Source organism: Caenorhabditis briggsae (genome assembly GCF_000004555.2).
Source record: "Caenorhabditis briggsae complete genome, chrX, whole genome shotgun sequence".
In the NCBI taxonomy this organism is placed as follows: domain Eukaryota; kingdom Metazoa; phylum Nematoda; class Chromadorea; order Rhabditida; family Rhabditidae; genus Caenorhabditis; species Caenorhabditis briggsae.
Window position 1 is genome coordinate 10,885,312 of NC_013491.2, and position 20,434 is coordinate 10,905,745.

At 37.9% G+C, this 20,434-nt stretch overlaps 7 protein-coding genes across 7 annotated transcripts; 6 read left to right on the top strand and 1 right to left on the bottom strand.

Annotated features, from left to right (window-relative positions):
• Nucleotides 1-776: 776 nt before the first annotated feature.
• CBG27743 lies at nt 777-833 on the top strand (the record flags this gene model as incomplete). Its single annotated transcript, XM_045239744.1, has 1 exon — nt 777-833. The coding sequence occupies one exon, from the start codon at nt 777-779 to the stop codon at nt 831-833; it is 57 nt and encodes an 18-aa protein (XP_045099582.1).
• A 143-nt stretch (nt 834-976) lies between these two features.
• CBG27744 lies at nt 977-1,066 on the top strand (the record flags this gene model as incomplete). The annotated part of the gene is made up of 1 exon (XM_045239745.1): nt 977-1,066. One exon carries the CDS (start codon nt 977-979, stop codon nt 1,064-1,066), a length of 90 nt encoding a protein of 29 aa, XP_045099583.1.
• A 1,666-nt stretch (nt 1,067-2,732) lies between these two features.
• CBG14703 lies at nt 2,733-9,276 on the top strand (the record flags this gene model as incomplete). The annotated part of the gene is made up of 7 exons (XM_045239746.1): nt 2,733-3,072; nt 3,239-3,420; nt 4,349-4,639; nt 4,760-4,833; nt 6,122-6,327; nt 6,383-8,732; nt 9,129-9,276. 7 exons carry the CDS (start codon nt 2,733-2,735, stop codon nt 9,274-9,276), a joined length of 3,591 nt encoding a protein of 1,196 aa, XP_045095495.1.
• Nucleotides 9,277-9,737: 461 nt separating this feature from the next.
• On the top strand, nt 9,738-9,776 carry CBG27745 (the record flags this gene model as incomplete). The annotated part of the gene is made up of 1 exon (XM_045239747.1): nt 9,738-9,776. The coding sequence occupies one exon, from the start codon at nt 9,738-9,740 to the stop codon at nt 9,774-9,776; it is 39 nt and encodes a 12-aa protein (XP_045099584.1).
• A 1,417-nt stretch (nt 9,777-11,193) lies between these two features.
• Nucleotides 11,194-12,535, top strand: Cbr-unc-97 (the record flags this gene model as incomplete). The annotated part of the gene is made up of 7 exons (XM_002644667.2): nt 11,194-11,351; nt 11,402-11,514; nt 11,565-11,685; nt 11,734-11,886; nt 11,932-12,175; nt 12,221-12,345; nt 12,388-12,535. 7 exons carry the CDS (start codon nt 11,194-11,196, stop codon nt 12,533-12,535), a joined length of 1,062 nt encoding a protein of 353 aa, XP_002644713.2.
• Nucleotides 12,536-13,009: 474 nt separating this feature from the next.
• Nucleotides 13,010-17,826, bottom strand: Cbr-sulp-2 (the record flags this gene model as incomplete). The annotated part of the gene is made up of 15 exons (XM_002644668.1): nt 13,010-13,482; nt 13,531-13,798; nt 13,848-13,920; nt 13,966-14,072; nt 14,121-14,488; nt 14,534-14,601; nt 14,646-14,728; nt 14,770-14,937; nt 14,985-15,087; nt 15,135-15,264; nt 15,313-15,495; nt 15,540-15,610; nt 16,969-17,117; nt 17,165-17,241; nt 17,715-17,826. The coding sequence occupies 15 exons, from the start codon at nt 17,824-17,826 to the stop codon at nt 13,010-13,012; spliced, it is 2,433 nt and encodes an 810-aa protein (XP_002644714.1).
• A 310-nt stretch (nt 17,827-18,136) lies between these two features.
• On the top strand, nt 18,137-18,190 carry CBG27746 (the record flags this gene model as incomplete). Its single annotated transcript, XM_045239748.1, has 1 exon — nt 18,137-18,190. One exon carries the CDS (start codon nt 18,137-18,139, stop codon nt 18,188-18,190), a length of 54 nt encoding a protein of 17 aa, XP_045099585.1.
• Between the last annotated feature and the right edge of the window lie 2,244 nt (nt 18,191-20,434).

Below are 20,434 nucleotides of genomic sequence, written 5' to 3' on the forward strand. Positions count from 1 at the left end.
AACTCTTTCTTATCCTCGTTTTATTTTTTTTCGAACCTAAACTACTTATATGCTTATTATAATTTGCAATATGAACGACATGAAAGCTAGAAAATTGATTTACTTTATAAAAAACTTTTTTTTTTGTTAACTAGTTCTTGAAGGAATGTGTTTAAAAATCTATTAAGAATGCGTTCACAGATGTTCGAGCGTATTTTCAGAATACTCCGAGATATTTTTTTTTGGGAGTGAATGAAATTTTATAAATATTTAAATAAAAACTAACCTTAAATAATCATTAAAATATAAAATGTAGAAGCTCCATTCATTCAAAGGTGCTTTGAAATATACACAGTAGAAAGAAATATAGAAAAATTGAAGTTTAATAAAAATCAATATATCTGTTTAGACGTCTATTCAGTAAGTCGTCATCGTTCAGAAATGATTCAAAAAATTTTTGTGAGTTGTATGTTTATGCCTTCTTCGTGTTTGCCGAAACATCTTGAAGAATTGATGAAACGCAGAGAAAGCGCAACTTGTTTGATCTTTTATGAACGCGTTCCAAAATATAATAGATGAAAGAGCGCCGCCTTCTATGATTTCTTCTGTCTGATAAGGTTTTTTGGAATCCTGAGAATTATATCTGAATTCAGCTCATTCAGAGCATTTGAATGAGACCCAACAAGCATTTTCGTCAGGGAGGACCGTTCCAACCATATTCTCTGGAAAAAAGATGAAGATGGTTCTTCCAGCAAATCCTATTGTTCAATAGATTTAAGATAGGTCAGAAGATGGTGATGACAATGAACCTTCTGATGATGTCAAAAAAACATAATAGAATGCTCGATAAGTAAGGTAACGACGAGAGCCCAATTACCACCCAGAAGGCTTCTCGTGATACCAATAAAGAAATTTCTTTCATCGAAAACTAGAAATAATCAAAATTGTGTGTAATATTCAAATGTAGAGTGCGTCCTAATAACCATCCCATTTTTTAATGTTCTCAGAAAAGTTACAAACTAAGAGAAAAACTGTTAATCCTTTTCAATTCAGCTTCCAGCAAAACTTTCATGTCTCCCAAAATTAAGTACCAGTCAAGCGTATTGGGATCACATGGAACAAAAGTCTATCTGCGTACCGCTCCATAAAGCGCCACTCTGGAATATGAAAAATCTCACGTTTTTAAATAAAAAAATTGAAATTATTTTGGAATTAGTTGAAGTACTCTTAAAACAGTCCATTTCGCTAGTTTAAACCAATATTGATTTTTCTTTACACGTTTTAGACACATATATTTTTGAATTTTTTGAAACTCCGCATCGTTTTTTATGAAAGTTCAATTTTTTCAGCATTTTTGAATTAAAAAATGTTGTGTTTTCTAGAAGTTCTGGAATTTTCTATTCTTTTTCGAATGAAAAAATTAAAATGTTAAAAAAATTATAGTGATCCAAATCTTATTTCTATTATTATAGTTAAAATGAGTAAAAAAAAAGAAAAACGGAGATAGGAGAGCTTTTTTGGAGAATTTTTTTTTTGTTAATTTCCAAAATTCAAAATTTCTCAGACTTTGCCCAATCTTCCGAAAAATTGTAAAAATTCAAAAGTACAAATTTTCAAAATCTTCACTTTTTCAATAGTTGAATTTTTTGATTTTGCAGAATTTATTCAAACATTTTGGGATTTCCTAAAAGTGAGATCTTTTCCACCTACTTTTTGGACTATTCTAACAGAGCTCTCTTTAATTCCCTTTTTAAAACTTTTCAGTTTTAGAAATCGCTTCATTGTTTAGAAACAACGTATCTGTTTACTGTATATGTTTCTTCTTTTCGATTATTATCGCCTAAAAAACTTGATTTACTGTACATTTTTTGATTGCTTTGTATTTTAATGTCAGGAATTTGATACCCCAATATTTCGTGGACAATTCTTTCATCAGAATTTTTGCGAGAAGAAATGGTGTGATTAAAAATAAAACATATTTTTATCCGTGCTCTGTTCAATAGAGTTTCGCTTCCCTCCGAACATTAAGAACGGTTCTATTCACGATTGAGAGTTTTTGTACTGACGATATTCCAGCTATCTAAAAATTATTGCGCAGTTAAAAATGTGCCAGGTGTGCGACACGTATGCCCTCTCTGCCCTCTATATGACTTGCTGCGCGCAAAACAACAACAGAAGAGACACAGAAACTGCACACTAGATGGTCCGTTCGTTTAGAGAGGAGTCGTTAATCGGTAGATAATGGGGGAAGGTCACATAAACAACCGTCGGTTTTCCACAAATGAGAGCGCAACCAATCGAGGAAAACGATCTGCAAGGAGAGAGGTCAGTCTTGCTCTGTGCCCTCCTATCGTTGTGAGAACGTCTGAGGGAGAGTAGTTTTAGCGCGCTGGAAAGTAGATGTTTTTTTCTCTTTTCTTTTCGTCTCTTCATTTCTCGTCATTTCTCTTTCTTATCTACACCGGTCATCAGACGCACTCTGCGTCTCTCTTCTCTATAGCGTGTGGCAATGGGGCGCATTTGTTCATTGATTATTTTCTTGATACATTTTTCTTCGTTAAAACACTATTCTCAGCAGGTTTTCAGTCGTTTTCAGTCATTTTTCTAGGTTATTCGAGAAGAATTCTCTGTTTCAAATTGTTTGAAACAGCTTTCACTTCCAACAGTTCAGGTGTTCATGTTATAGCTCGTTGATTATTGCTCTCCTTTACAAAAAGGAAACATGAACAAGATATGCAATATTTCAGGTGACAATGACTGATGAAGGTGTGGAAAAGCTCGAGAAAAGTCTCGGCAAGCTGAAACTGGACTTTCCAACGTCGATCATCACCAAATCTTGGCAAAAATCGACATATCAATTTCATCGCGATTCCAAAATCGAGCAAATAATCGAAGCGTTCTACTCTCGCAAAACCAATGGCCCAAACCGAAGACTAAAGGAGCTCGAGTGGTTTGCACGGAAGTTGGAAGCAGTTTTGTACGATTATTCGACGTCAAGAGAGGTTTATGAAGATGGAATCGACGCTTGCATTCGGACTATGAAGAATATGGTCCAGACTGATCCAGAATTAAAGAAAATCGCTGAAGCGAAAGGTAATTGTTTCGAATAGTGTGAAAAAGTTTTAAGGAAGATGAGAGAAAATCGAAACTTACTAATTTTTCCATCCATGATGTTAAGTTTCCCTCCCAATATAATGTTCTCACTCATTACGCACAGAGAAACATTTTTCGAAAAAATTTCAATTTACTAAAATTCCAGGAATCCCTCCCACTGAAATGCTCGAGTCAATCTTCAAGATAGACGCGGAGCGAGAAGACGACGTGGACGAAGAGGACGACCTTATGGCGGAGGGAGCAACTGTCATCAATTTGGTCTCGCCCGACCGATTCAGACATACCAAGTTCGATTTGAGAAGTGATAAAAAAGAAGTGGTGATCAAGGTGAGTATTAAGAGTGATTTTGAGATCAAAAATTGATTCGAAAAGATTCAACAATGAAAATTTTTTGGGAGAAACGATGTCAGACAGATTGCGCCAAAAACTAAAAAAAAACAACTAAAAAAAGGATATTCTCTGGCTATTCTACAAGCTATCAGCAAAATACTACGCGCTGCCTGCAAAAGTTTTCGTTTCGTTTGAGTAGTTTGCGGGGTGATCCCATCGGCAGGCCTGCGATCTTCGGATCCATTTTCCGATTCATCTAGGAAAACGCAATGATTTTTTGTTGCCTTTTTCGATTCTTGTAACAACTACTATGAAGCGAAGCTAGAATTTAAAGAAAACAGTTCAGGCGGTTTCTCTGCAGAAGAGCGTTTCAGGCCGTTCCTGGATAATTTTTCAGCCGAAAATCGCGATGTTGGCCCAAAAGCTTTCACAATTATACCTAACACGGTCTCCTGCAAATTTGTTACGAACTCCAATTTTATTTGTGATCTACAGATAAAAAATTTGGCCCGATCACAATTGCAGGTCTAAAGCCACATTTACAGCATTTTTTATCTGGTTTTGTGGAGATTCAAGATGTTTCAAATGATTCTTAAAAAATTAATTAGAGGTTATAGAATCCTGTATGGTTCTTTTCCGGAAGAAAAAATTTCAAAAATGACAATTTTTAATTTTAATTTTATTAATTTTCTAAGAATCATTTGAATCATTTTCAATCTCCACAAAATCAGATAAAAAATTCTGAAATTATGGTTTTAGACCTGCAATTGTGATTGCGCCAAACTTTTTTCTGTAGATCAAAAATTAATTTGCAGTTCGGATATGTTCTGTGGGAGACCGTGAACTTGTACTTTTCGCAGGAATTAATAAATTTTTGAGCAGTTTTTGTCGCGAAATGAAAATTAAAAACAGTGCGAAATACAAGAGTTTTGGCAAAGTTCATTTCAATCTCGACATGTGTTTGCTATACAAAAAAAAAGCCACATACCAATTTCTGAGTTATTTCACGACGATTCTAGGGAATAATCTTGCTCCAAACAGTGTGTCAATCGTGAACATTTATAGAGAAGAACCTCCAGCACTTCCAAAGAAAATCCGATCCTGCTGCCTTTACAAATACCCCGATTGGGTACAAGGTATGGTTGGCGGTGAAGGTGGAGGAGGTGGTCATGGACATTCTCACGGTGGTGGCGGAGGAGGACTTGGATCTTCTCAGGTGAGGGCAAAAGGTACGCATATATTATCTAGCTGATCACAACCAGGTTTGGTCGTAGCCTCACTCCAACCAAGCCTCATTCCAACTGCTTTCACTTTTACTTCTTATTCGAATTTTCAGGGTCAATTCCATCCATCTCAAGCCGGTTCCGGCCCGAGCACCACAACCACCAGTGGCCGTCCGCTGCTCCGCAGGTAAGAAATGTGTGAAAGAATTGTGATAGCATAGTAGAAAATGGACCAATTCGTTTTATAAACATGCACCAGATGCTTTTGAACATTTGCCGCATACTTTTTCAATCGGTTTATTGTATTCAAAAGACGTTATGTGTTTTCAATGGCACATACAAACGATAGCGGGGCCGTTTAGATCTGAGGATGCCCGTTACATAATATCTCTATAAAAACAAATGAGAGAAAAGAGTGCGGGGAAAAGAACAAGGAGCAGGAGTTAGTCTATTTGAAATATTCACAATCACTTTTGCCATGCCTCTGTGATTTTTCTGCTCCTTCTTCTTTTCTTCCATCCCGATCAACAGCTGACACGGAAGGGAGTGCGAAAAAGAACACGGCGTCAGACGATTTTGTGCTATTTTTCAAATCTTTTCACACACACACATACACAAATATCTATGATATAGTGTATCACCTGTGGTAGAGACAATTATTTTAATCCCTAAAAAACGGCTAGATGAATTTGTGCTGTAAATTAGTGGCTGGGGTCTATACACCCACTATTCGAAACATTCCCATTAGCAAAGATGAACAGTGGTGGTGGGTTTCAAACTTAATTTCATAAATGGAATAGAATTTAGTTTTCGGGATTATTAACTCATAAATTCAGAAAAAAAAACTTTAGCGATTTTAAAAATTCAAAAAATCTCTCAAATATCAACATTCCGCAAATTCTCTCACATACTTTTCCAGAGCTGAACATAATTCTTCAAAATACTTACATGAAAATCGATCTATCATTTTAAAAAGTGGTTTGGCAAGTCTGGAGCAGAGGTTCAGAATTTTTCATCTAATTTTCTACATTTTGCCTGTTAGGAAACAGGAATTTTCGAAATAGGAAAAAGGACGATGCTAAAAGAACTATTCTATTTTTAAAAACTCATTCAAATTTCAACAAAATGTAGAAAAAAAATGCTGAAACCTCGCTCTAGATCTGCCACACGATTTTTCTCATGATAAAAATGTTAATTTGGGAAAAATTGAAAATTAAATTTGCAGTTCGTGTTCCATCTGTGTGGGACCGTTTACTAATCTATTTCAACACAAAATCCCAAAAAGTCAAGAAAAAATCCTCTACCGGAATATTCTTCAACTAAAAAAACATTACAATTCTTCAGACAAATCTAGGGGGTTCGTCACTGCATCATATGGAAATGACATTTGCAAAAATTCAAAATGTTGACATTTGAACTTTATAATCAAATCCAATCAAAACCACTAATACGAATTTGCATATATATTTTTTCAGCATGCGAGAAGCGCAGTTTCACTCCGCAGCACCACCGATCTCAGCTCCAAGTCAGTCCCAAACATCAGCGAGTCAGCTGGACCCAGGTGAGAATTACGACCTCTTCACATTTTTTTCTTCACTGTATAGTTTGGTAATATTGAGCACTTTGCTTCCGAAGTATCGCATCTTTTTTTATACAACGAGTTGTCATAAATCAAGCACTCGCACCCATCACTTTTTCCTCAAAATTGTCTTCCCTTCGACAGAGCATGTGTTCAGGTTCTGGTCAACAATCCCGTCGAAGCAGCAAAGCGGCCGGCGTCGGAGCTAATTCGTTGCTCAAACAGGCGATTGCCAACAGAATGATGCCGCATACAATACCAGAGTCGTCCTCAACGAACGTACCGTCGTCTTCTGCCACGTCGCCTACCACAGATCCAACTGGAATTCACAAAACTGACTCGAGTGAGATGACAAAGAGTGTGCTTTTGAACCCCGCTTGGTATCGTGATGATCAGGGACGAACTGGATACAAAACTTCGGATTGGGAGAAGATGGGAAATCAACAGAAGAACGTGGTGAAGGAAAAGAAGCACAAACGGAAAGAATCAGAAGCTGGAGTCATCAAAGAACTGGATTCGGACCTCCTCAGTCAGTCCTGTAATGAAAAAGCTGATAGTGAAAAGGACAACAAATCTTTGACTTCTGTACAATCTGACCAGAGGGATCCCAAAGACGTGAAGCTGGAAAAGAAAGCAGCCAAGGCTCTTGAAAAGGAAAAGAGGAAGCTGGAAAAGGAAAAAAATAAATTGGAAAAGGCGCAAAAGAAAAAGGAAGCAGAAGAGGAGAAGAAACTGAAAAAAAAGAAAGGAAGTTCAACAAATGTTTCGGAGGTTGTGGAACAAGAATCCGTTGAGATGAAAGCTGTAGAAAAAAAGAAGGAAAAGGCAGAAGCTACAATAAAGCTGACGATGGTTTCCAAGAGCAAAAAGGATAAGTCTTATGATCCAGAAAAGACAAAACAACAGAGGATAGAAGAGCCAAAACTTCATGAGTCTACAGAAAGTGACAGTTCCAAAGATACGATGAGGAAGTCATCATCATCGAAAGAAAGCTCAAAGGGAGTCATCAAACAATCATCACAAAAGTCCTCTAAAGAATCTTCCAAAGAAAAAATCCAAAAACAGTCATCCAAAGATGAAGCTCCCGAGAAAAGTTCCATAGTTGAAGGTCGTCCTCCACCAGGAACCACACATTTTTCTGTCAGAAAACTAAAAGCTGAATCGACGTCGAAGAAATCTGGACAAGGCGAGCCAAGGAAGAAGAATATAGGAGACAGAAGGGACTCGAGTATGTCCGAACTTTCACGCGGATCCTTCAAATCTGTGACATTCAACGACCGAGTCCAAACTCATGAAATTGAGAGAAATAGCAGTGTTTACACTTCCAGCGAGGACGATGCTGCAATCATGAGTGATGATGAGATGTCAAAACCTAGTCAAGCAAAACTTAAAAAGAAATTGACACTGTTGCAACAGCAGAATCCGTATGGGGAGATGGATTCGAGAAATCAGCAACAAGAGCAGACTGACATTTATGATGATGATGACCTAGATGATTTTGAAGAGCAGGAACGACTGGCGCTGTTAGCTGCACAGGGTTATGATTTCCGAATGGATATGCAGTACAGAGAAGGCGGTGATTATGAAGATGAAGAATCCGAAGAGGAAGAAGCAGAAGACAATGAAGATGGAGAAGACACTCTCTCCCAAAATAGCTACTACGCTGAAGACGTGGAAGGCGCCGACATTTATTTGCGGAATGAGCATACGTTTTTGGGCACTGATGTAGATCGTCGTACTCAGGGAACCCCAAATCTTGGAGTTTACGATGGATTTGATAGAACCATGATGGGATCCATGAGCAAACTACATGGAGAGGACTCTGCTTCGAATAGCTTGCTCTTTGGATATAATCTTCCAAGATCTGCAAGTGGATACTTCGAGCCGCCACCAGAAGCTGGGCACATGAACTTTTCTTATGAAGAGGCAATTCTCAATCGACAAGTTCAGGCCATGCAACAACAGCAACTTCTCCAACAGCTTCAAAAACTTCCTTTTCAGCAATCACCCCAAGAGATTCCAGGAGTTCATAAGCTGAGTCCCTCTGGCGGGTCGCTCCGCCAAACTGCCACTCAGAGAAGTATTTATGAGAATGTAACACAAGGAGACAATTCACCATCTCCACAACCGCAATCATTAATCATTCCCCAGTCGCCTTCTCAACGGAGTATACAACAAGCGCGACACGAATTCTTCACTCAAACCCCATCCAATGTGGTTTCGAAGACTATAATGGCGGCGTCGAGTGACGGGCAGAGTATAAAAAGTCTTGGAAGTACTGACTCAAGTGCAACAATTCGGGTGGAAGATGAGATGCGCAAGAAGTTTGTTGCAAGATTTGGAGTGAGAAAAGCGCCGATCGCCCGTGAAGAAGACCCGGCTGATCCGCAGCATGTGAACGTAATGGGCAGTCAGGAAAGCATGAATTCGACTGATTCGCGTGAATCCGTCGTTTCCGCGGCGTCCATCAAAGCGGAAGCATTGGCACGTCGCAATTTCAACTACTAGTTATTCTTCTTATTGCATTTTCTTCTTCTCCTTCTTCTCTTCATTTCGCTTTCTGCTTCTTTCTGCACATCACAGTGAGTTTGAGCACTTTTTATATTTTGAAAACATTGAAAGCTTTCTTTTTTGGATATAGCGTGAACACTCTAATAGAAGACCACTCTATACTCGCAGTTTAAGCTTAATAATTTGAATTTCTATGAGAGATAGTAAAAATGTGTAAACTGAAAAAATGTTTGTCATAATATCACAAACATTTTGTTAATTACCAAAGTCTTGATATCTCTTACAGAACTTGATATACCCAAGCTCAAAGTATCAGTATATGATTGCCTTCTTGTATAGTGTTTACGGTAATCTATTTTTAACTGCAGTAATCCAGATTTTTTCTCTTACAGCACTTCTGATCCGATAGGAAAGACGATCAACGAACGGTACAACTTCAACGAGATGGACCGCAACCTCTCAGCACTGGTTAAACCACTTTGGGCCGGCACTGAAAAAGAAGAGCGCGCGGCTGAAAAAGACGAGAGCACCTCTTCTTGATGCTACCTTTCAGTTTTTGTGTGATTCATTCAATTGTATTTTTAAATCATTTATCCGAACGCTGATGCATTATTGTTTTTTTTATTAATCCTCCTTTGCCCCGTTTCAATACAACTTTGATATATTGAAAAATTTTCTGTTTGATCTCAATTCTTTTTTGCCATTCAGAGTGAAAATAAATAAGAACAATGTTTCGAAATCGTACCAACCAGATGTTTCACAGGTTTCATTAGAGAACACTTCAAAAAACGGTGGTGGTCTTTTTGCACCAGCTGGACGACAGGTGCTGATGGTCCCCCACCGAGTGATGTGCTTCTCAAATTGTCATCTTTTTCAACGAATTGTCATTGTTATTCAGATGACAAACTCTGGATTTTTCTCTTCTGGGCCCATGTGACGCGATTTATGATACTGAATGACAAAATAGGGATGGATATAAAAGAAAAGGAGAGAGGTGAAGGATGAATACCTATGAATTTCTATTTGAATCCTTACCATAGGAATCTTTTAATTCTCTTCCTGTTTATAAACATGTGTTAGAAAAAGCTTTGTCTTCTGTGGACAGAAAGAGAGAAAGGCCTGTTCCGAGTATCAACGAGCAGAAATTCTTAGCTATTAATGTGACCTCTCTAGGCACGCAACCCATCTCTATGTCTCTCCGAATCACTACCTCTTTTCGTGGTGGTTACGTCTGCGGCTATATAGTCTTTTGTGACCCGCACTCCCCTCCGCTTGGCTGTCGGCCAACCCGCCTTACGCGCGCACTCGCTCGCGATGCGTTGCCTCTCGCTTTCTTCACTCTCTTTTTAGTTGTACATTTTCTGCGCACTTTCCTTTTTTCGAAGAAGATGGCCCCCTCTTTTTCTCCTCCTCCCAACAATAAATGCCCATATCAGTATGTATGTTGTTGGGTTCTAAACTTTTTCTCACGCTAGTCCCCCCAAATTTTATATTAAATCACAAACTGAGTCATAGGTCGGATTGAACTGTTTGTTCTGTAATAATTCAAAATATTGTTATACATACATATTGTAACATTTGACGTATCGTCAGAAGATTCAAAAAAAAGATGTTTTGGAAGAGATATATGCATTGCATGACTGCATCATTCACTGGTTTCAAAATAACCAGTCGCTGATTTTTCCCGCCAAAAACATTTTTGTTTGGCATTGAACACCGCATTTTCTCACCCCATTCAAAAATGATGTGAAGTGTGAAGAAGTGTATCTCATTTCTTTCTCAAAATATCCCTTCTCTCCCTCTCAATCGATATCTGATCATCATCAACACTTCGAGATCCATCTAGTCCTGCCTTAAAACCTTTCTCCGAGTGCTCTTTCTTCTTTCTTTTGCATCGTTTCTCGGATGTTGTGCACACGTCGTGTTGTTCGCTTATATCTCTAACTCTGCCGGTTCGCTTTCATTCTTTTTTACACAAAATCGCATTGCCAATGTGCTCTCTTCCACAACGCCACCGCCTCCCCCGATTTCTGTCTTACACATATGTCAAACGTCTCGTCTCAATCTCCTGAATACCTTTGGCACATTTGCTCTTTCTCTTTCTCTCCTTTGGATCTTTTCTTCTTCTACGATTTCTCGCTGTAGTTGTGGATTTCATGTATTTCATATCGGTACACAATTTTATGGTTTCGACCTTATTACCATATCCATGTCATGTTAGCGTGTCCGCTCGAAATTAACACAACAATGCCTATGTTTCCTCGCATCAACTATTGATTTTGAAATACCTCAACCAATACACTCACTATGTTTTCTTCGGCTTTCACCTTGTTTGTACATATATTTGTCTTCATATTACCCAGACCCCCAACCCCTTTTTCTTCCATTTTCGCGTCTTTTCTTTGCTTCTACTTCACCATTCTCTGTGTGCTTAAGTTTTCAGGGGTCCAACAATAGATGGTGTGTGGCGGAATGGAGCCCGACCACCACCATATCAACGGCGACCTCGCCCATGGCTTTGAAAATATGGTATGCGTGCGATGCCGTGATGGATTCTCGATGCAAGACCAGATGGTGAACTCGTCCGGAGAAGTCTGGCATTCTGACTGTTTTGTGTGAGTCTCCCCAAGAGTTTCAAACGTTTCATGAATTCCTAATTTTCCAGATGCGCTCAGTGTTTCGAACCATTCCCCGACGGCATCTATTTCGAATACGAGGGACGGAAGTACTGCGAGCACGATTTTCATGTGCTCTTCTCGCCATGTTGTGGAAAATGCAGTGAGTATCTTGTTCTAGAGAGTGGGAAAATAAAGCCATAAATGTTTTAGATGAGTTCATTGTTGGACGAGTGATCAAAGCGATGAATGCCAGCTGGCATCCGGCATGCTTCTGCTGTGAGCTTTGCAATAAACAGTTGGCAGACGTTGGGTTCTTGCGAAATGCCGGAAGGTGAGTAGGAAAGGATTCGGAAGGAAAATGATGGTAATTTCTTCTCAGAGCTCTTTGCCGAGAATGTAACGAACGCGAGAAAGCTGCAGGACACGGACGATACGTGTGCCACAAATGCCACGCTATGATCGATGATGGACAGCACATCAAATTCCGCGGAGACTCATTCCATCCATATCATTTCAAGTGCAAGCGTTGCAAGTAAGAAAACTTCTACTAGAAAAATTTCTGAGCCATTTTTTTCAGTGTCGAACTTACTACCGCATCCCGCGAAGTGAACGGAGAGCTCTACTGTCTCAGATGCCACGACACCATGGGTATCCCGATTTGCGGAGCTTGCCACAGACCGATTGAGGAGCGTGTTATTGCTGCTCTTGGAAAGCACTGGCACGTCGAGCACTTTGTCTGCTCGGTGTGTGAAAAGCCTTTCTTGGGACACCGTCACTACGAGAGAAAAGGACTCGCCTACTGTGAACAGCATTTCCATAAGGTACTTGAAAACCTCCAAAACTAGTAATAATTCCTCTGTTTGCAGCTCTACGGAAATCTTTGCTTCCGATGCGGCGACCCATGTTGCGGAGAAGTGTTCCAAGCTCTTCAAAAAACGTGGTGTGTCAAATGCTTTGCTTGCAGTTTCTGTGATAAGAAACTCGATCAGAAGTGAGTTTGATCCGATATTAATGAAAATGATAGACATTTCAGAACGAAATTCTATGAATTCGATATGAAGCCAACGTGCAAACGATGCTACGACCGTTTCCCAACTGAACTCAAGAAGCGTATCTCAGAAAGTTTGAAGGATCGTGATGTGGAGAATCAAAGAAGATCGATGAGTCCTGCACCAAAGTAAAAAAGTTCACAAATTTATCAAGAAATACATCCCAATGCCATTTGCTCATTTCATGTCCCCTTGTTTTTATCCTATTCCTTCTTGGTGCTTCATTTTTTTCAAAAGTCTACTAGTAATCAAAACCGCAACTGCCTTATTTTTGGTCACAAATCAAAATTGTCATTCTGCTAAAACAAAAAATATTATATCCATTTCTAGTTCCCCTTTCCTTTCCTGCTATCCTCCCCACATCTATCTACTTCAGAATCTGTCTGAAAACCGTTTATGGAACATCATATAATTCGACCAAACTTTTTGTGCCTACAAAAACTTTGAAACGTTCACCGGGTCCTTTTCTGCATAACTTTTTTCTTTATTTGAACCGTTTTTAACTCGATAAAAATTATTACATACAAGTACAATTGAGAAATTATTATGTAGACCCAACCCAAAAATTATTAAGCAGAAATTTGATTATCTTCAGTATCGATCCGTTCAGAACTTGCCATCTTTCGATTGCTTGATATCAAAAAAATGACCCTGTTCTTTGACTAACAGGTTGGCAGAGATCATGGCGTCAGTGATGGATGGATAAAATTGATTTTGTGAGATTCTCACCGGCTGGACCATATCTTTACTTCTGTTTTGTTGAGCAAGTTGCTTCTTCCAAAGAGCAAGGTCCTTTTTGGCATCAAACAAGTCCCTCTCAGCTTTATCTAGTTCCTTCTCATCATAACACAACTTGATCTCGACATGAGCGTTACCATCTTCACCAGATTCCATAGCATCTACTACACATCGCTTTTTGTATTTTTTCATCGAAACCTTGAAAGCAGAACATTTTCTTCTTTCTTCTTGAATTCGAGCTTCCTCTTCTAGAATTCTTGCCTCCTCCTTTGCCAGTTTTGCTTCATCCAAATCCGGTTGCTCTAGAATCCCAGCAAGACAATATTGCCGACGAATCGATGCTGAAAAAAGGATCTCAGAATTTGCAACATTTCCAAATTAGTATGTACCTTTGAGATTTACGAAAAGCGGAAAAATTTGAGTTTTCCGCAAATCCTTATTGACTTCATCCACCGCTTGTATTCCCATGTGATCGGTGCGAGTCCAAGTGGTGCAGTCCAGAATAATCGCCGTCCAATCTGTATACCCTTGAGAATCAATGCTTCCGCTCCTCGTTTTTCGGATGATGTTTGTTGCATCCATAACGACGTCTTCAAAAGATCGACAATTCTCCGAAACTGGCCCACCAACAAAATGAATGATACGGAACGATGTCTCCTGTAAAACTTTCAAAATCAAAAGCTGTTCTTGGTGGTTTTTGATTTACCGTAGCACTGTCATACATGTCAATTGGTCGGAAATCGTTGTCTTTCACTTGCCCAAGGATTTTCACTGTTGCTCTGAAAAATAGGGTGTGAACTGTGAAAAATGTATGCAAAGCTTACTGTTGAGATTGAATGGCAATATTTAGAATAACTAGAGAAATTCCCACAGCCACACCAGGAGCGATATCAGTACAAAGAGTTGCAGTAGCGGTACCAATCCAGATGAACTGAAATCATTTAGCGTTAAAAAATTGTGACTTGAAAAAAAAACTCACTAAATCGGCTTTGGAACATCTCCACAGCATCGGCAGATCGGTACATTTTCTCAAAAGTGGCTCCACGACGACCAAAACTATTGCAGCAAGAACACAACTTGGAAGCGACTCCAATAATGGTCCAATGAACATGATAACAATCAAAATGCAAAGAGCGGCGATAAATCCTGAGAGCTGACTTCTCGCACCACACTTTTCGTTCACCAGTGTCCTCGACAAAGAGCAGGAAGTTGGGAATACCGGGAAAAATGCAGATCCGACGTTAACTAGACCAAGTGCCAGAAGCTCTTGGTTAGAATCAAGTCTGTATTTGTATTTTTTGGCGAAAATTTGTCCCATTGCCATAGTCACAGCATATGAAACGACAGCTAAAAATTACTAAAACTATATCAAAAACAAATATATGTTCTTACCGATTCCGATAGCACTGGAATAAATTTCAGCCCAGATATCGATTCTGGGAAGACTGGGTGACGGGAATCTGAAAGTTCGGACTGTCATAATGTAGCAATTTCTAGAATTTACCCTGTAGGAACGTTCTTAAGAATTTTCACCCCATACTTTTTCTCGAAGTTCATAAAATGAGATGCAAGAATAGCCACAACGATCTGGGAATAAAAAAAAAATTGAGACTTCTTCAATCTCTCACAGTAATAAGCTCTTTTGGAAACGGAATTCCTTTGATTATGCCTTTTTGTCTGTTAAAAACAGGCTCGATGAAATTTCTAGCAAAGATCAAAAACACCAAAGTACACACTGAAATGCAAACAGTGGCTATATTTGATTTGTGAATGTTTTCAGCAATGTCATCAATTGCCTAAAAATATAATGATAACGGTCGAGAATACACTGATAAAAACTCACATAAAAAAGATGAAAATACGGCTCGTTTCTTGAGGGCACTGAAAAACCACACAACTTTGGAATCTGATTCACAACTCCGTAGAAACAAGCGGAGAATGTTACTCTGAAATTGATTCATCTTTTCCCTGAATTTTGAATTATTTTACTTACGCTGAAATTGCTGTTTCCGAAAGGAAATTCATAAGTTTGTTACATCGGACAAGTGCCATGACCAACTGAATGAGTCCAGTCAGAATACACAAACTGCTGATGACATCCGTTTTTGTGATACCCGGGAATCCTGAAACAAAGATATCTAAATACGTCTGACTCCGAAAGACCTGCTCACTCTCAGAATTATCTTGGTGAAGCAGTTCTTCAACACACTTATTGACCATAAGACAAGTGATCGAGAAAACACCAATACTAGAATGAGTGGCTGAACCAAAGATGAAGTAAAGAATCGGTGGAAAAAAACTGGCGTAAAGTCCATAGACGGGTGGAAGACCAGCCAGAGTAGCATAGGACATAGCTGAAAGAATATGTTTGGCTTAAATCCGAAACTCGATCAAGTACCTTGTGGGACATTGTAAATTCCAACAGTCACTCCGGCAATGATGTCAGCAGCAAGATAACTCCACTGGTAGCTGCAATTGAATAGTTACAATTTAAAAAAAAAGTAGTTTTCAAAAAGGTCCTCTGTGACCATTTGATTTTTCCTTTGTCTAGACATCAAACAATTATTTCTATGAAAATAATCCTCATTGAATTTTTCACCTTAGAGGCCGTTTCTCCAGAATAATGTTCTTTTATACTGATAAATATTCAAAATACCGTAAAACCTGTAATACAAGAACCTTCACATAATCAAGTTTCAGCTGATTTTTCGTTTTATCCAAGATGTTGAAAATGGGTCAATAGAGGAAATTTCCCTAATTTTATAATAAACGATTTGTCAGTATACTTTTTTTTATCTTTTGTGGAAACAGAGATAAATAGGATTGAATTTAAACGTCAGGGGCTCTTCTATCATACAATTTACTGTAGTCTATGGCTGTTTTTTCGCTTCATTTGGTGAAAAGCACTTGAAACATACACAACAGCATCTTTGAAATATCTAATTTTTGATACTATTTTTTAGTTTCAGAAGGTGTTTTTCGATTTTCTGTTAGAATAGGCTAATTCAGATTTTCGCTCAATAAACGAAACAAAATTAAAATGATGCAGCTCTAAATATTTTTTGCTTATGATAATCGCAACTTATTTTTTTCCAAATAGGTTATTCTATTAGGTTGGAAGGAAAGTAACTGTCCATTTTTTTATTAGTAAGTAAAACAAAAGCAAGATTAATCCAATAATGAAAGTATGCACCGTCGTGGTCAACAACATGTTGGCAATGTTCAGGTAACTTGTGGGTACCATCCCCCCAAAAGCAAGCTGGCCGCGAATCAAAGTATTCCCCCAGTCCATTTTTTTTTCATTGAGAGTGTTTTTTTCTTCCAGATGACGTCGTATATCTCTTAATAACCAATGAAATGATAGAGCTGAATCAGTGCTTGAACGGGGGTGAAAGAGAACCGTCCAGCCAAAACGGCTCAGGTATGACGTCACTTTCCGTGAACATGAGGTTTTTCGTTTTTTTAGATACAGTCAAGTCAGACCTGAGCCGCTTTAGCGGAACGGTTCTCCCTCCCCTAGCTATCGTCCTGACTTGACTCTATCAGGTTATTGGTTATTCGGAGATATACGACCCCATATGGAGGTATGGAATTCGCAAAACTGGAAAAAATGAATATTTTGATTCGCGGCTAGCTGGATTTTGGAGGTATGGTATCCACAAGATATCTGAATGTTGACAACATGCTGTGGAACACAATGGTGCAAACTGCTTATCTTGGCTTAGTCCGGTTTTTGTATTATCCACAAACCAAACAACGGACAGTTACTTTCCTTCCAATCTAATAACTTCTGCTTTCCTCATATTCTCTAAAAAAAAAGAACCAACCGGGACATCCATTTAATAAGTGGGACTCGACGTTTGGCTGCTTTCTCAAGTCCATCTCTGCTTACAATTGTTCGGATCCCGTCTGCTTTTCTCTTGACCCAACTGACTTTTCTTCTTCTTCTGAATTGATACTTTTTATCATACTCGTCCTGAAAATATTCGATATATCAATCGTCACACCGCTCTTAGCTGTTACCTGATTCATGGCAGCTGGAATACTCGTTGCTCTAACTGAAGATGAAGATTGCCTTTTTATACCCGATTGAGGATTAGCTGAAAAAAAGTTCATTACTCAACCGGAAAGTTACAACTACGGAGGAGAGTTGTGATAAGCGATGGTCAAAGCTAAGCATGTGGAAAAACTGGTGGAAAATACACCCACTGTTTCATCAGAAAAAACATTAAATTGTTTCAAAACTGATAACGAACTCCACAACAATAAGGTTGTCCTGTGATCGGAAACGATTTTTAATGGTTTTTGACCGAAAAATAAATAAATAGAGAGAATAAATATTCTGATTGTGCATCGTGATCTTTGTATGAATATTGACAAAGGAAATACTCAAAATAGTGGGAAAATAGTTCGAAGGATGTTTTTTACTTCAAAGAATCGGGTGTATTCTACAAATCTTACAGAAACATACTGTATTATATGTAGAACAAACAATGAGCTTTGAAGTTACCAACCGTGGGAAGTACTTTTTGTTGATAAAATCTGACATATTCACAGTAGAAAAATTAATAACACGGAAACTTCCCAATTGTTACCTTGGGATTGCGATAAAACCTTTGCAAATTCAAGTTTTCTAGAGAAAAAATCGAATGTTTTTGTTGGAATTGTTGAAATTCCGTGTTCATTCTAATAGAAACCCATGTGAAAAATACGGTAATTTGGCCTATTACTTCTACAGTTCAAGCAAATATCGATTCCTCTAATAAGTTTTGAAAAATTGAAAGATGGAGTTAGTTTTCTAGTGGCTTTAATGGCTAAGAAGAAATTTCTTGTGGATGCTACATAAATGTCAACCTAAGAACCCGCGATAGGTGCCCACTGGTAATACTGTCGTCTACAGGGTGCGTCAAAGTTATTGCAACACAAGAAACTCAACCGAAAAAACTCATAGATGTTGTGCGCAAAAGTCATTTTGCAAAAGTTACGATACTTTGTATGAGTTGCAATAATTTTGGTGCACTGTATAGAGAAAATAAATGGTCAGGTTGAAGGGAGTTATCCTTATATTTTCGGTAGACTTACTTGGTATAGAGCTGTCTCTCCATCTGATCATAAAAATTGTAATGTGAAAAAAGGAAAAGAAATGAAATTCGAAAAAAAAAACAGTTCTTTTTTGAATGCTTGTGTGTTTTTCAATGTCTTTTTTTTCTATAGTAAAGTTTTGATATATTTGAAAAGTCGAACTTTCAAGAAATCTTAAAGCGAGCCGTCCCGGCCATCGTATGCTAGAAAGTGCAAAAAAAAACAAAAAAAACTCTATTAAAACCAATTTCTCAAACGTTTAAGTGAATGAGTCACTTGAAACAAGGATGATTCATGTTTCGAGAAAAGAATGAGGATGAGAAGAAATAGACGATAGAAGAAAAAAAGAGACCAACGCATTCTTTTTGCAAGCATCCGCAGAAAAAATAGAGAAGGAAGTTGTTGAAACGAGTGGTGCCACGTTTAAATGGACCAATGTATGCCTAATTTCATTTTATTAGTTGTTGTACTAATGGGGGAAGTATAGACTAAACTTTTGTAGAAAAGATAATCATACGATACAGTGGTTTTTTAGTTAAAATATGTCATCTTTTGTCTAAAGTTGTCAGGTCACATCTGATAGACTTTTTGATTTGTGTGTGTTGGATGAAAGATGAACATTTTGACGAATTTTGAGGTCAGCGACTAGGAAGTCAAAATAAATACTAAATCATGGAGATAGTTTCAGATAGCTTACTGGGAAGAGAAATGAAACATATTGTAAAAAGAAAAATATTTTGAAATGAATTTATATTATTCAGTGACTAATTGAAATTCTCAATTTTCGGAAACCAACAAAAATTGAAATATTATGAATCGCAAGCCAGAAAAAAATCCGAAAAATCATGAATCACCAAAAAAATTGCTAGAAAAATTTACATACAATGTGAACAACAATATTGGATCGGTATCCAGATGGAATATTCTATAACTCATCATAATTTCACAATAAGAAAAAAAGCAGGGCTAGATACGAGCTTTAAGAAATTGCTGTATGCTTTCTATTCATTTTTTGTTAGAAGAGGTTAACTAATGTAAGCTTGTTCAAAGAGATAACTGGATTTTTGTGATCTGGTAAAATTTTTTGAATCTTGAGAAAAATGTAAATGGCAAAAACGTTTTCGCACATAGTAGTGGAATATGAAAATTGAGAACAACAAGTATGAAACTAGAATGAAGGAATGAATAAATCGCATATTTTAGAGATCACACTTGGAATAAAATAGATTTGGAATTGTACAGAAACAAAAACTACAAACATCTGAGGTTTTTTAAAACATTTCTCAGAATTCAGAACTGTCAAAAACTATGATTGATGCAACGGAGAGTTGAAATTGATTTTGAAAATAATATCAGCCTTCAATTGAGGTGAAAGCCATTCAAATAAACTCAAACTCTGAAGGAAGCAAGCTTTAATTTTTGTGATGATAAACATTTTGAAAATAATTCTTGCAATTGAAATGACATCCTGACTTCAGCGAAAGTCTATATCTCTAAATCCTAGAAACACTGTGAGACTTCTAGGAAAATATGAATTCCAGGTTACTATCAAAAGTGTAATTGGTTGAAGACCAGTGATCAGTTGAGATAACAATTCGAATCACTTATCATTACTGTTTTTTTCTTTGGGATAGGTATGATTTCAATTGATGTATTAGTGTACTTTTGACCGATGTTCACATGAAGAAGTGACAAAAGACGGAAAATTGGGGTGTCTACAGTATGCTCCGAGATTATGAAGTCATTTGTAAGGTTTAATATATATTTTTTCGTTATAATGAAACGTGAAAACACTACAGCTCAAAGATCATAAGATTATCGATTTTAAGAAAATATTAGAGGTCATCAGACGAGGTGTGTTATGTTGACAGTTCGTTGAGGAAAGGTAATCCTGTAATCCTTTCGCCATCCTGTCATGCTGTTTTTTTCCTGTTGTGTTCCATGTCATTTATTTGTTTCTGATCGGGTCTGTTCCTCTGTCGGCGCCTGTCAGCGCCGTCGTCTAATAACTTTTCACGCTTCTAGAAAGGCCTATCAACACTCGAAATAGATCCGCATTTGATAAGTCGGCGGCGACGACGGCGGCATTTCTTAGTATTGACAGCCGAACCTGAGAAATTGAGAAACGACGTTGATTTTATATGTAATACCGGTCTATGGCGTCGTCACGTCGATGGTGGTGCCTCTTCGACGGGGGCTTAGCCAATAACA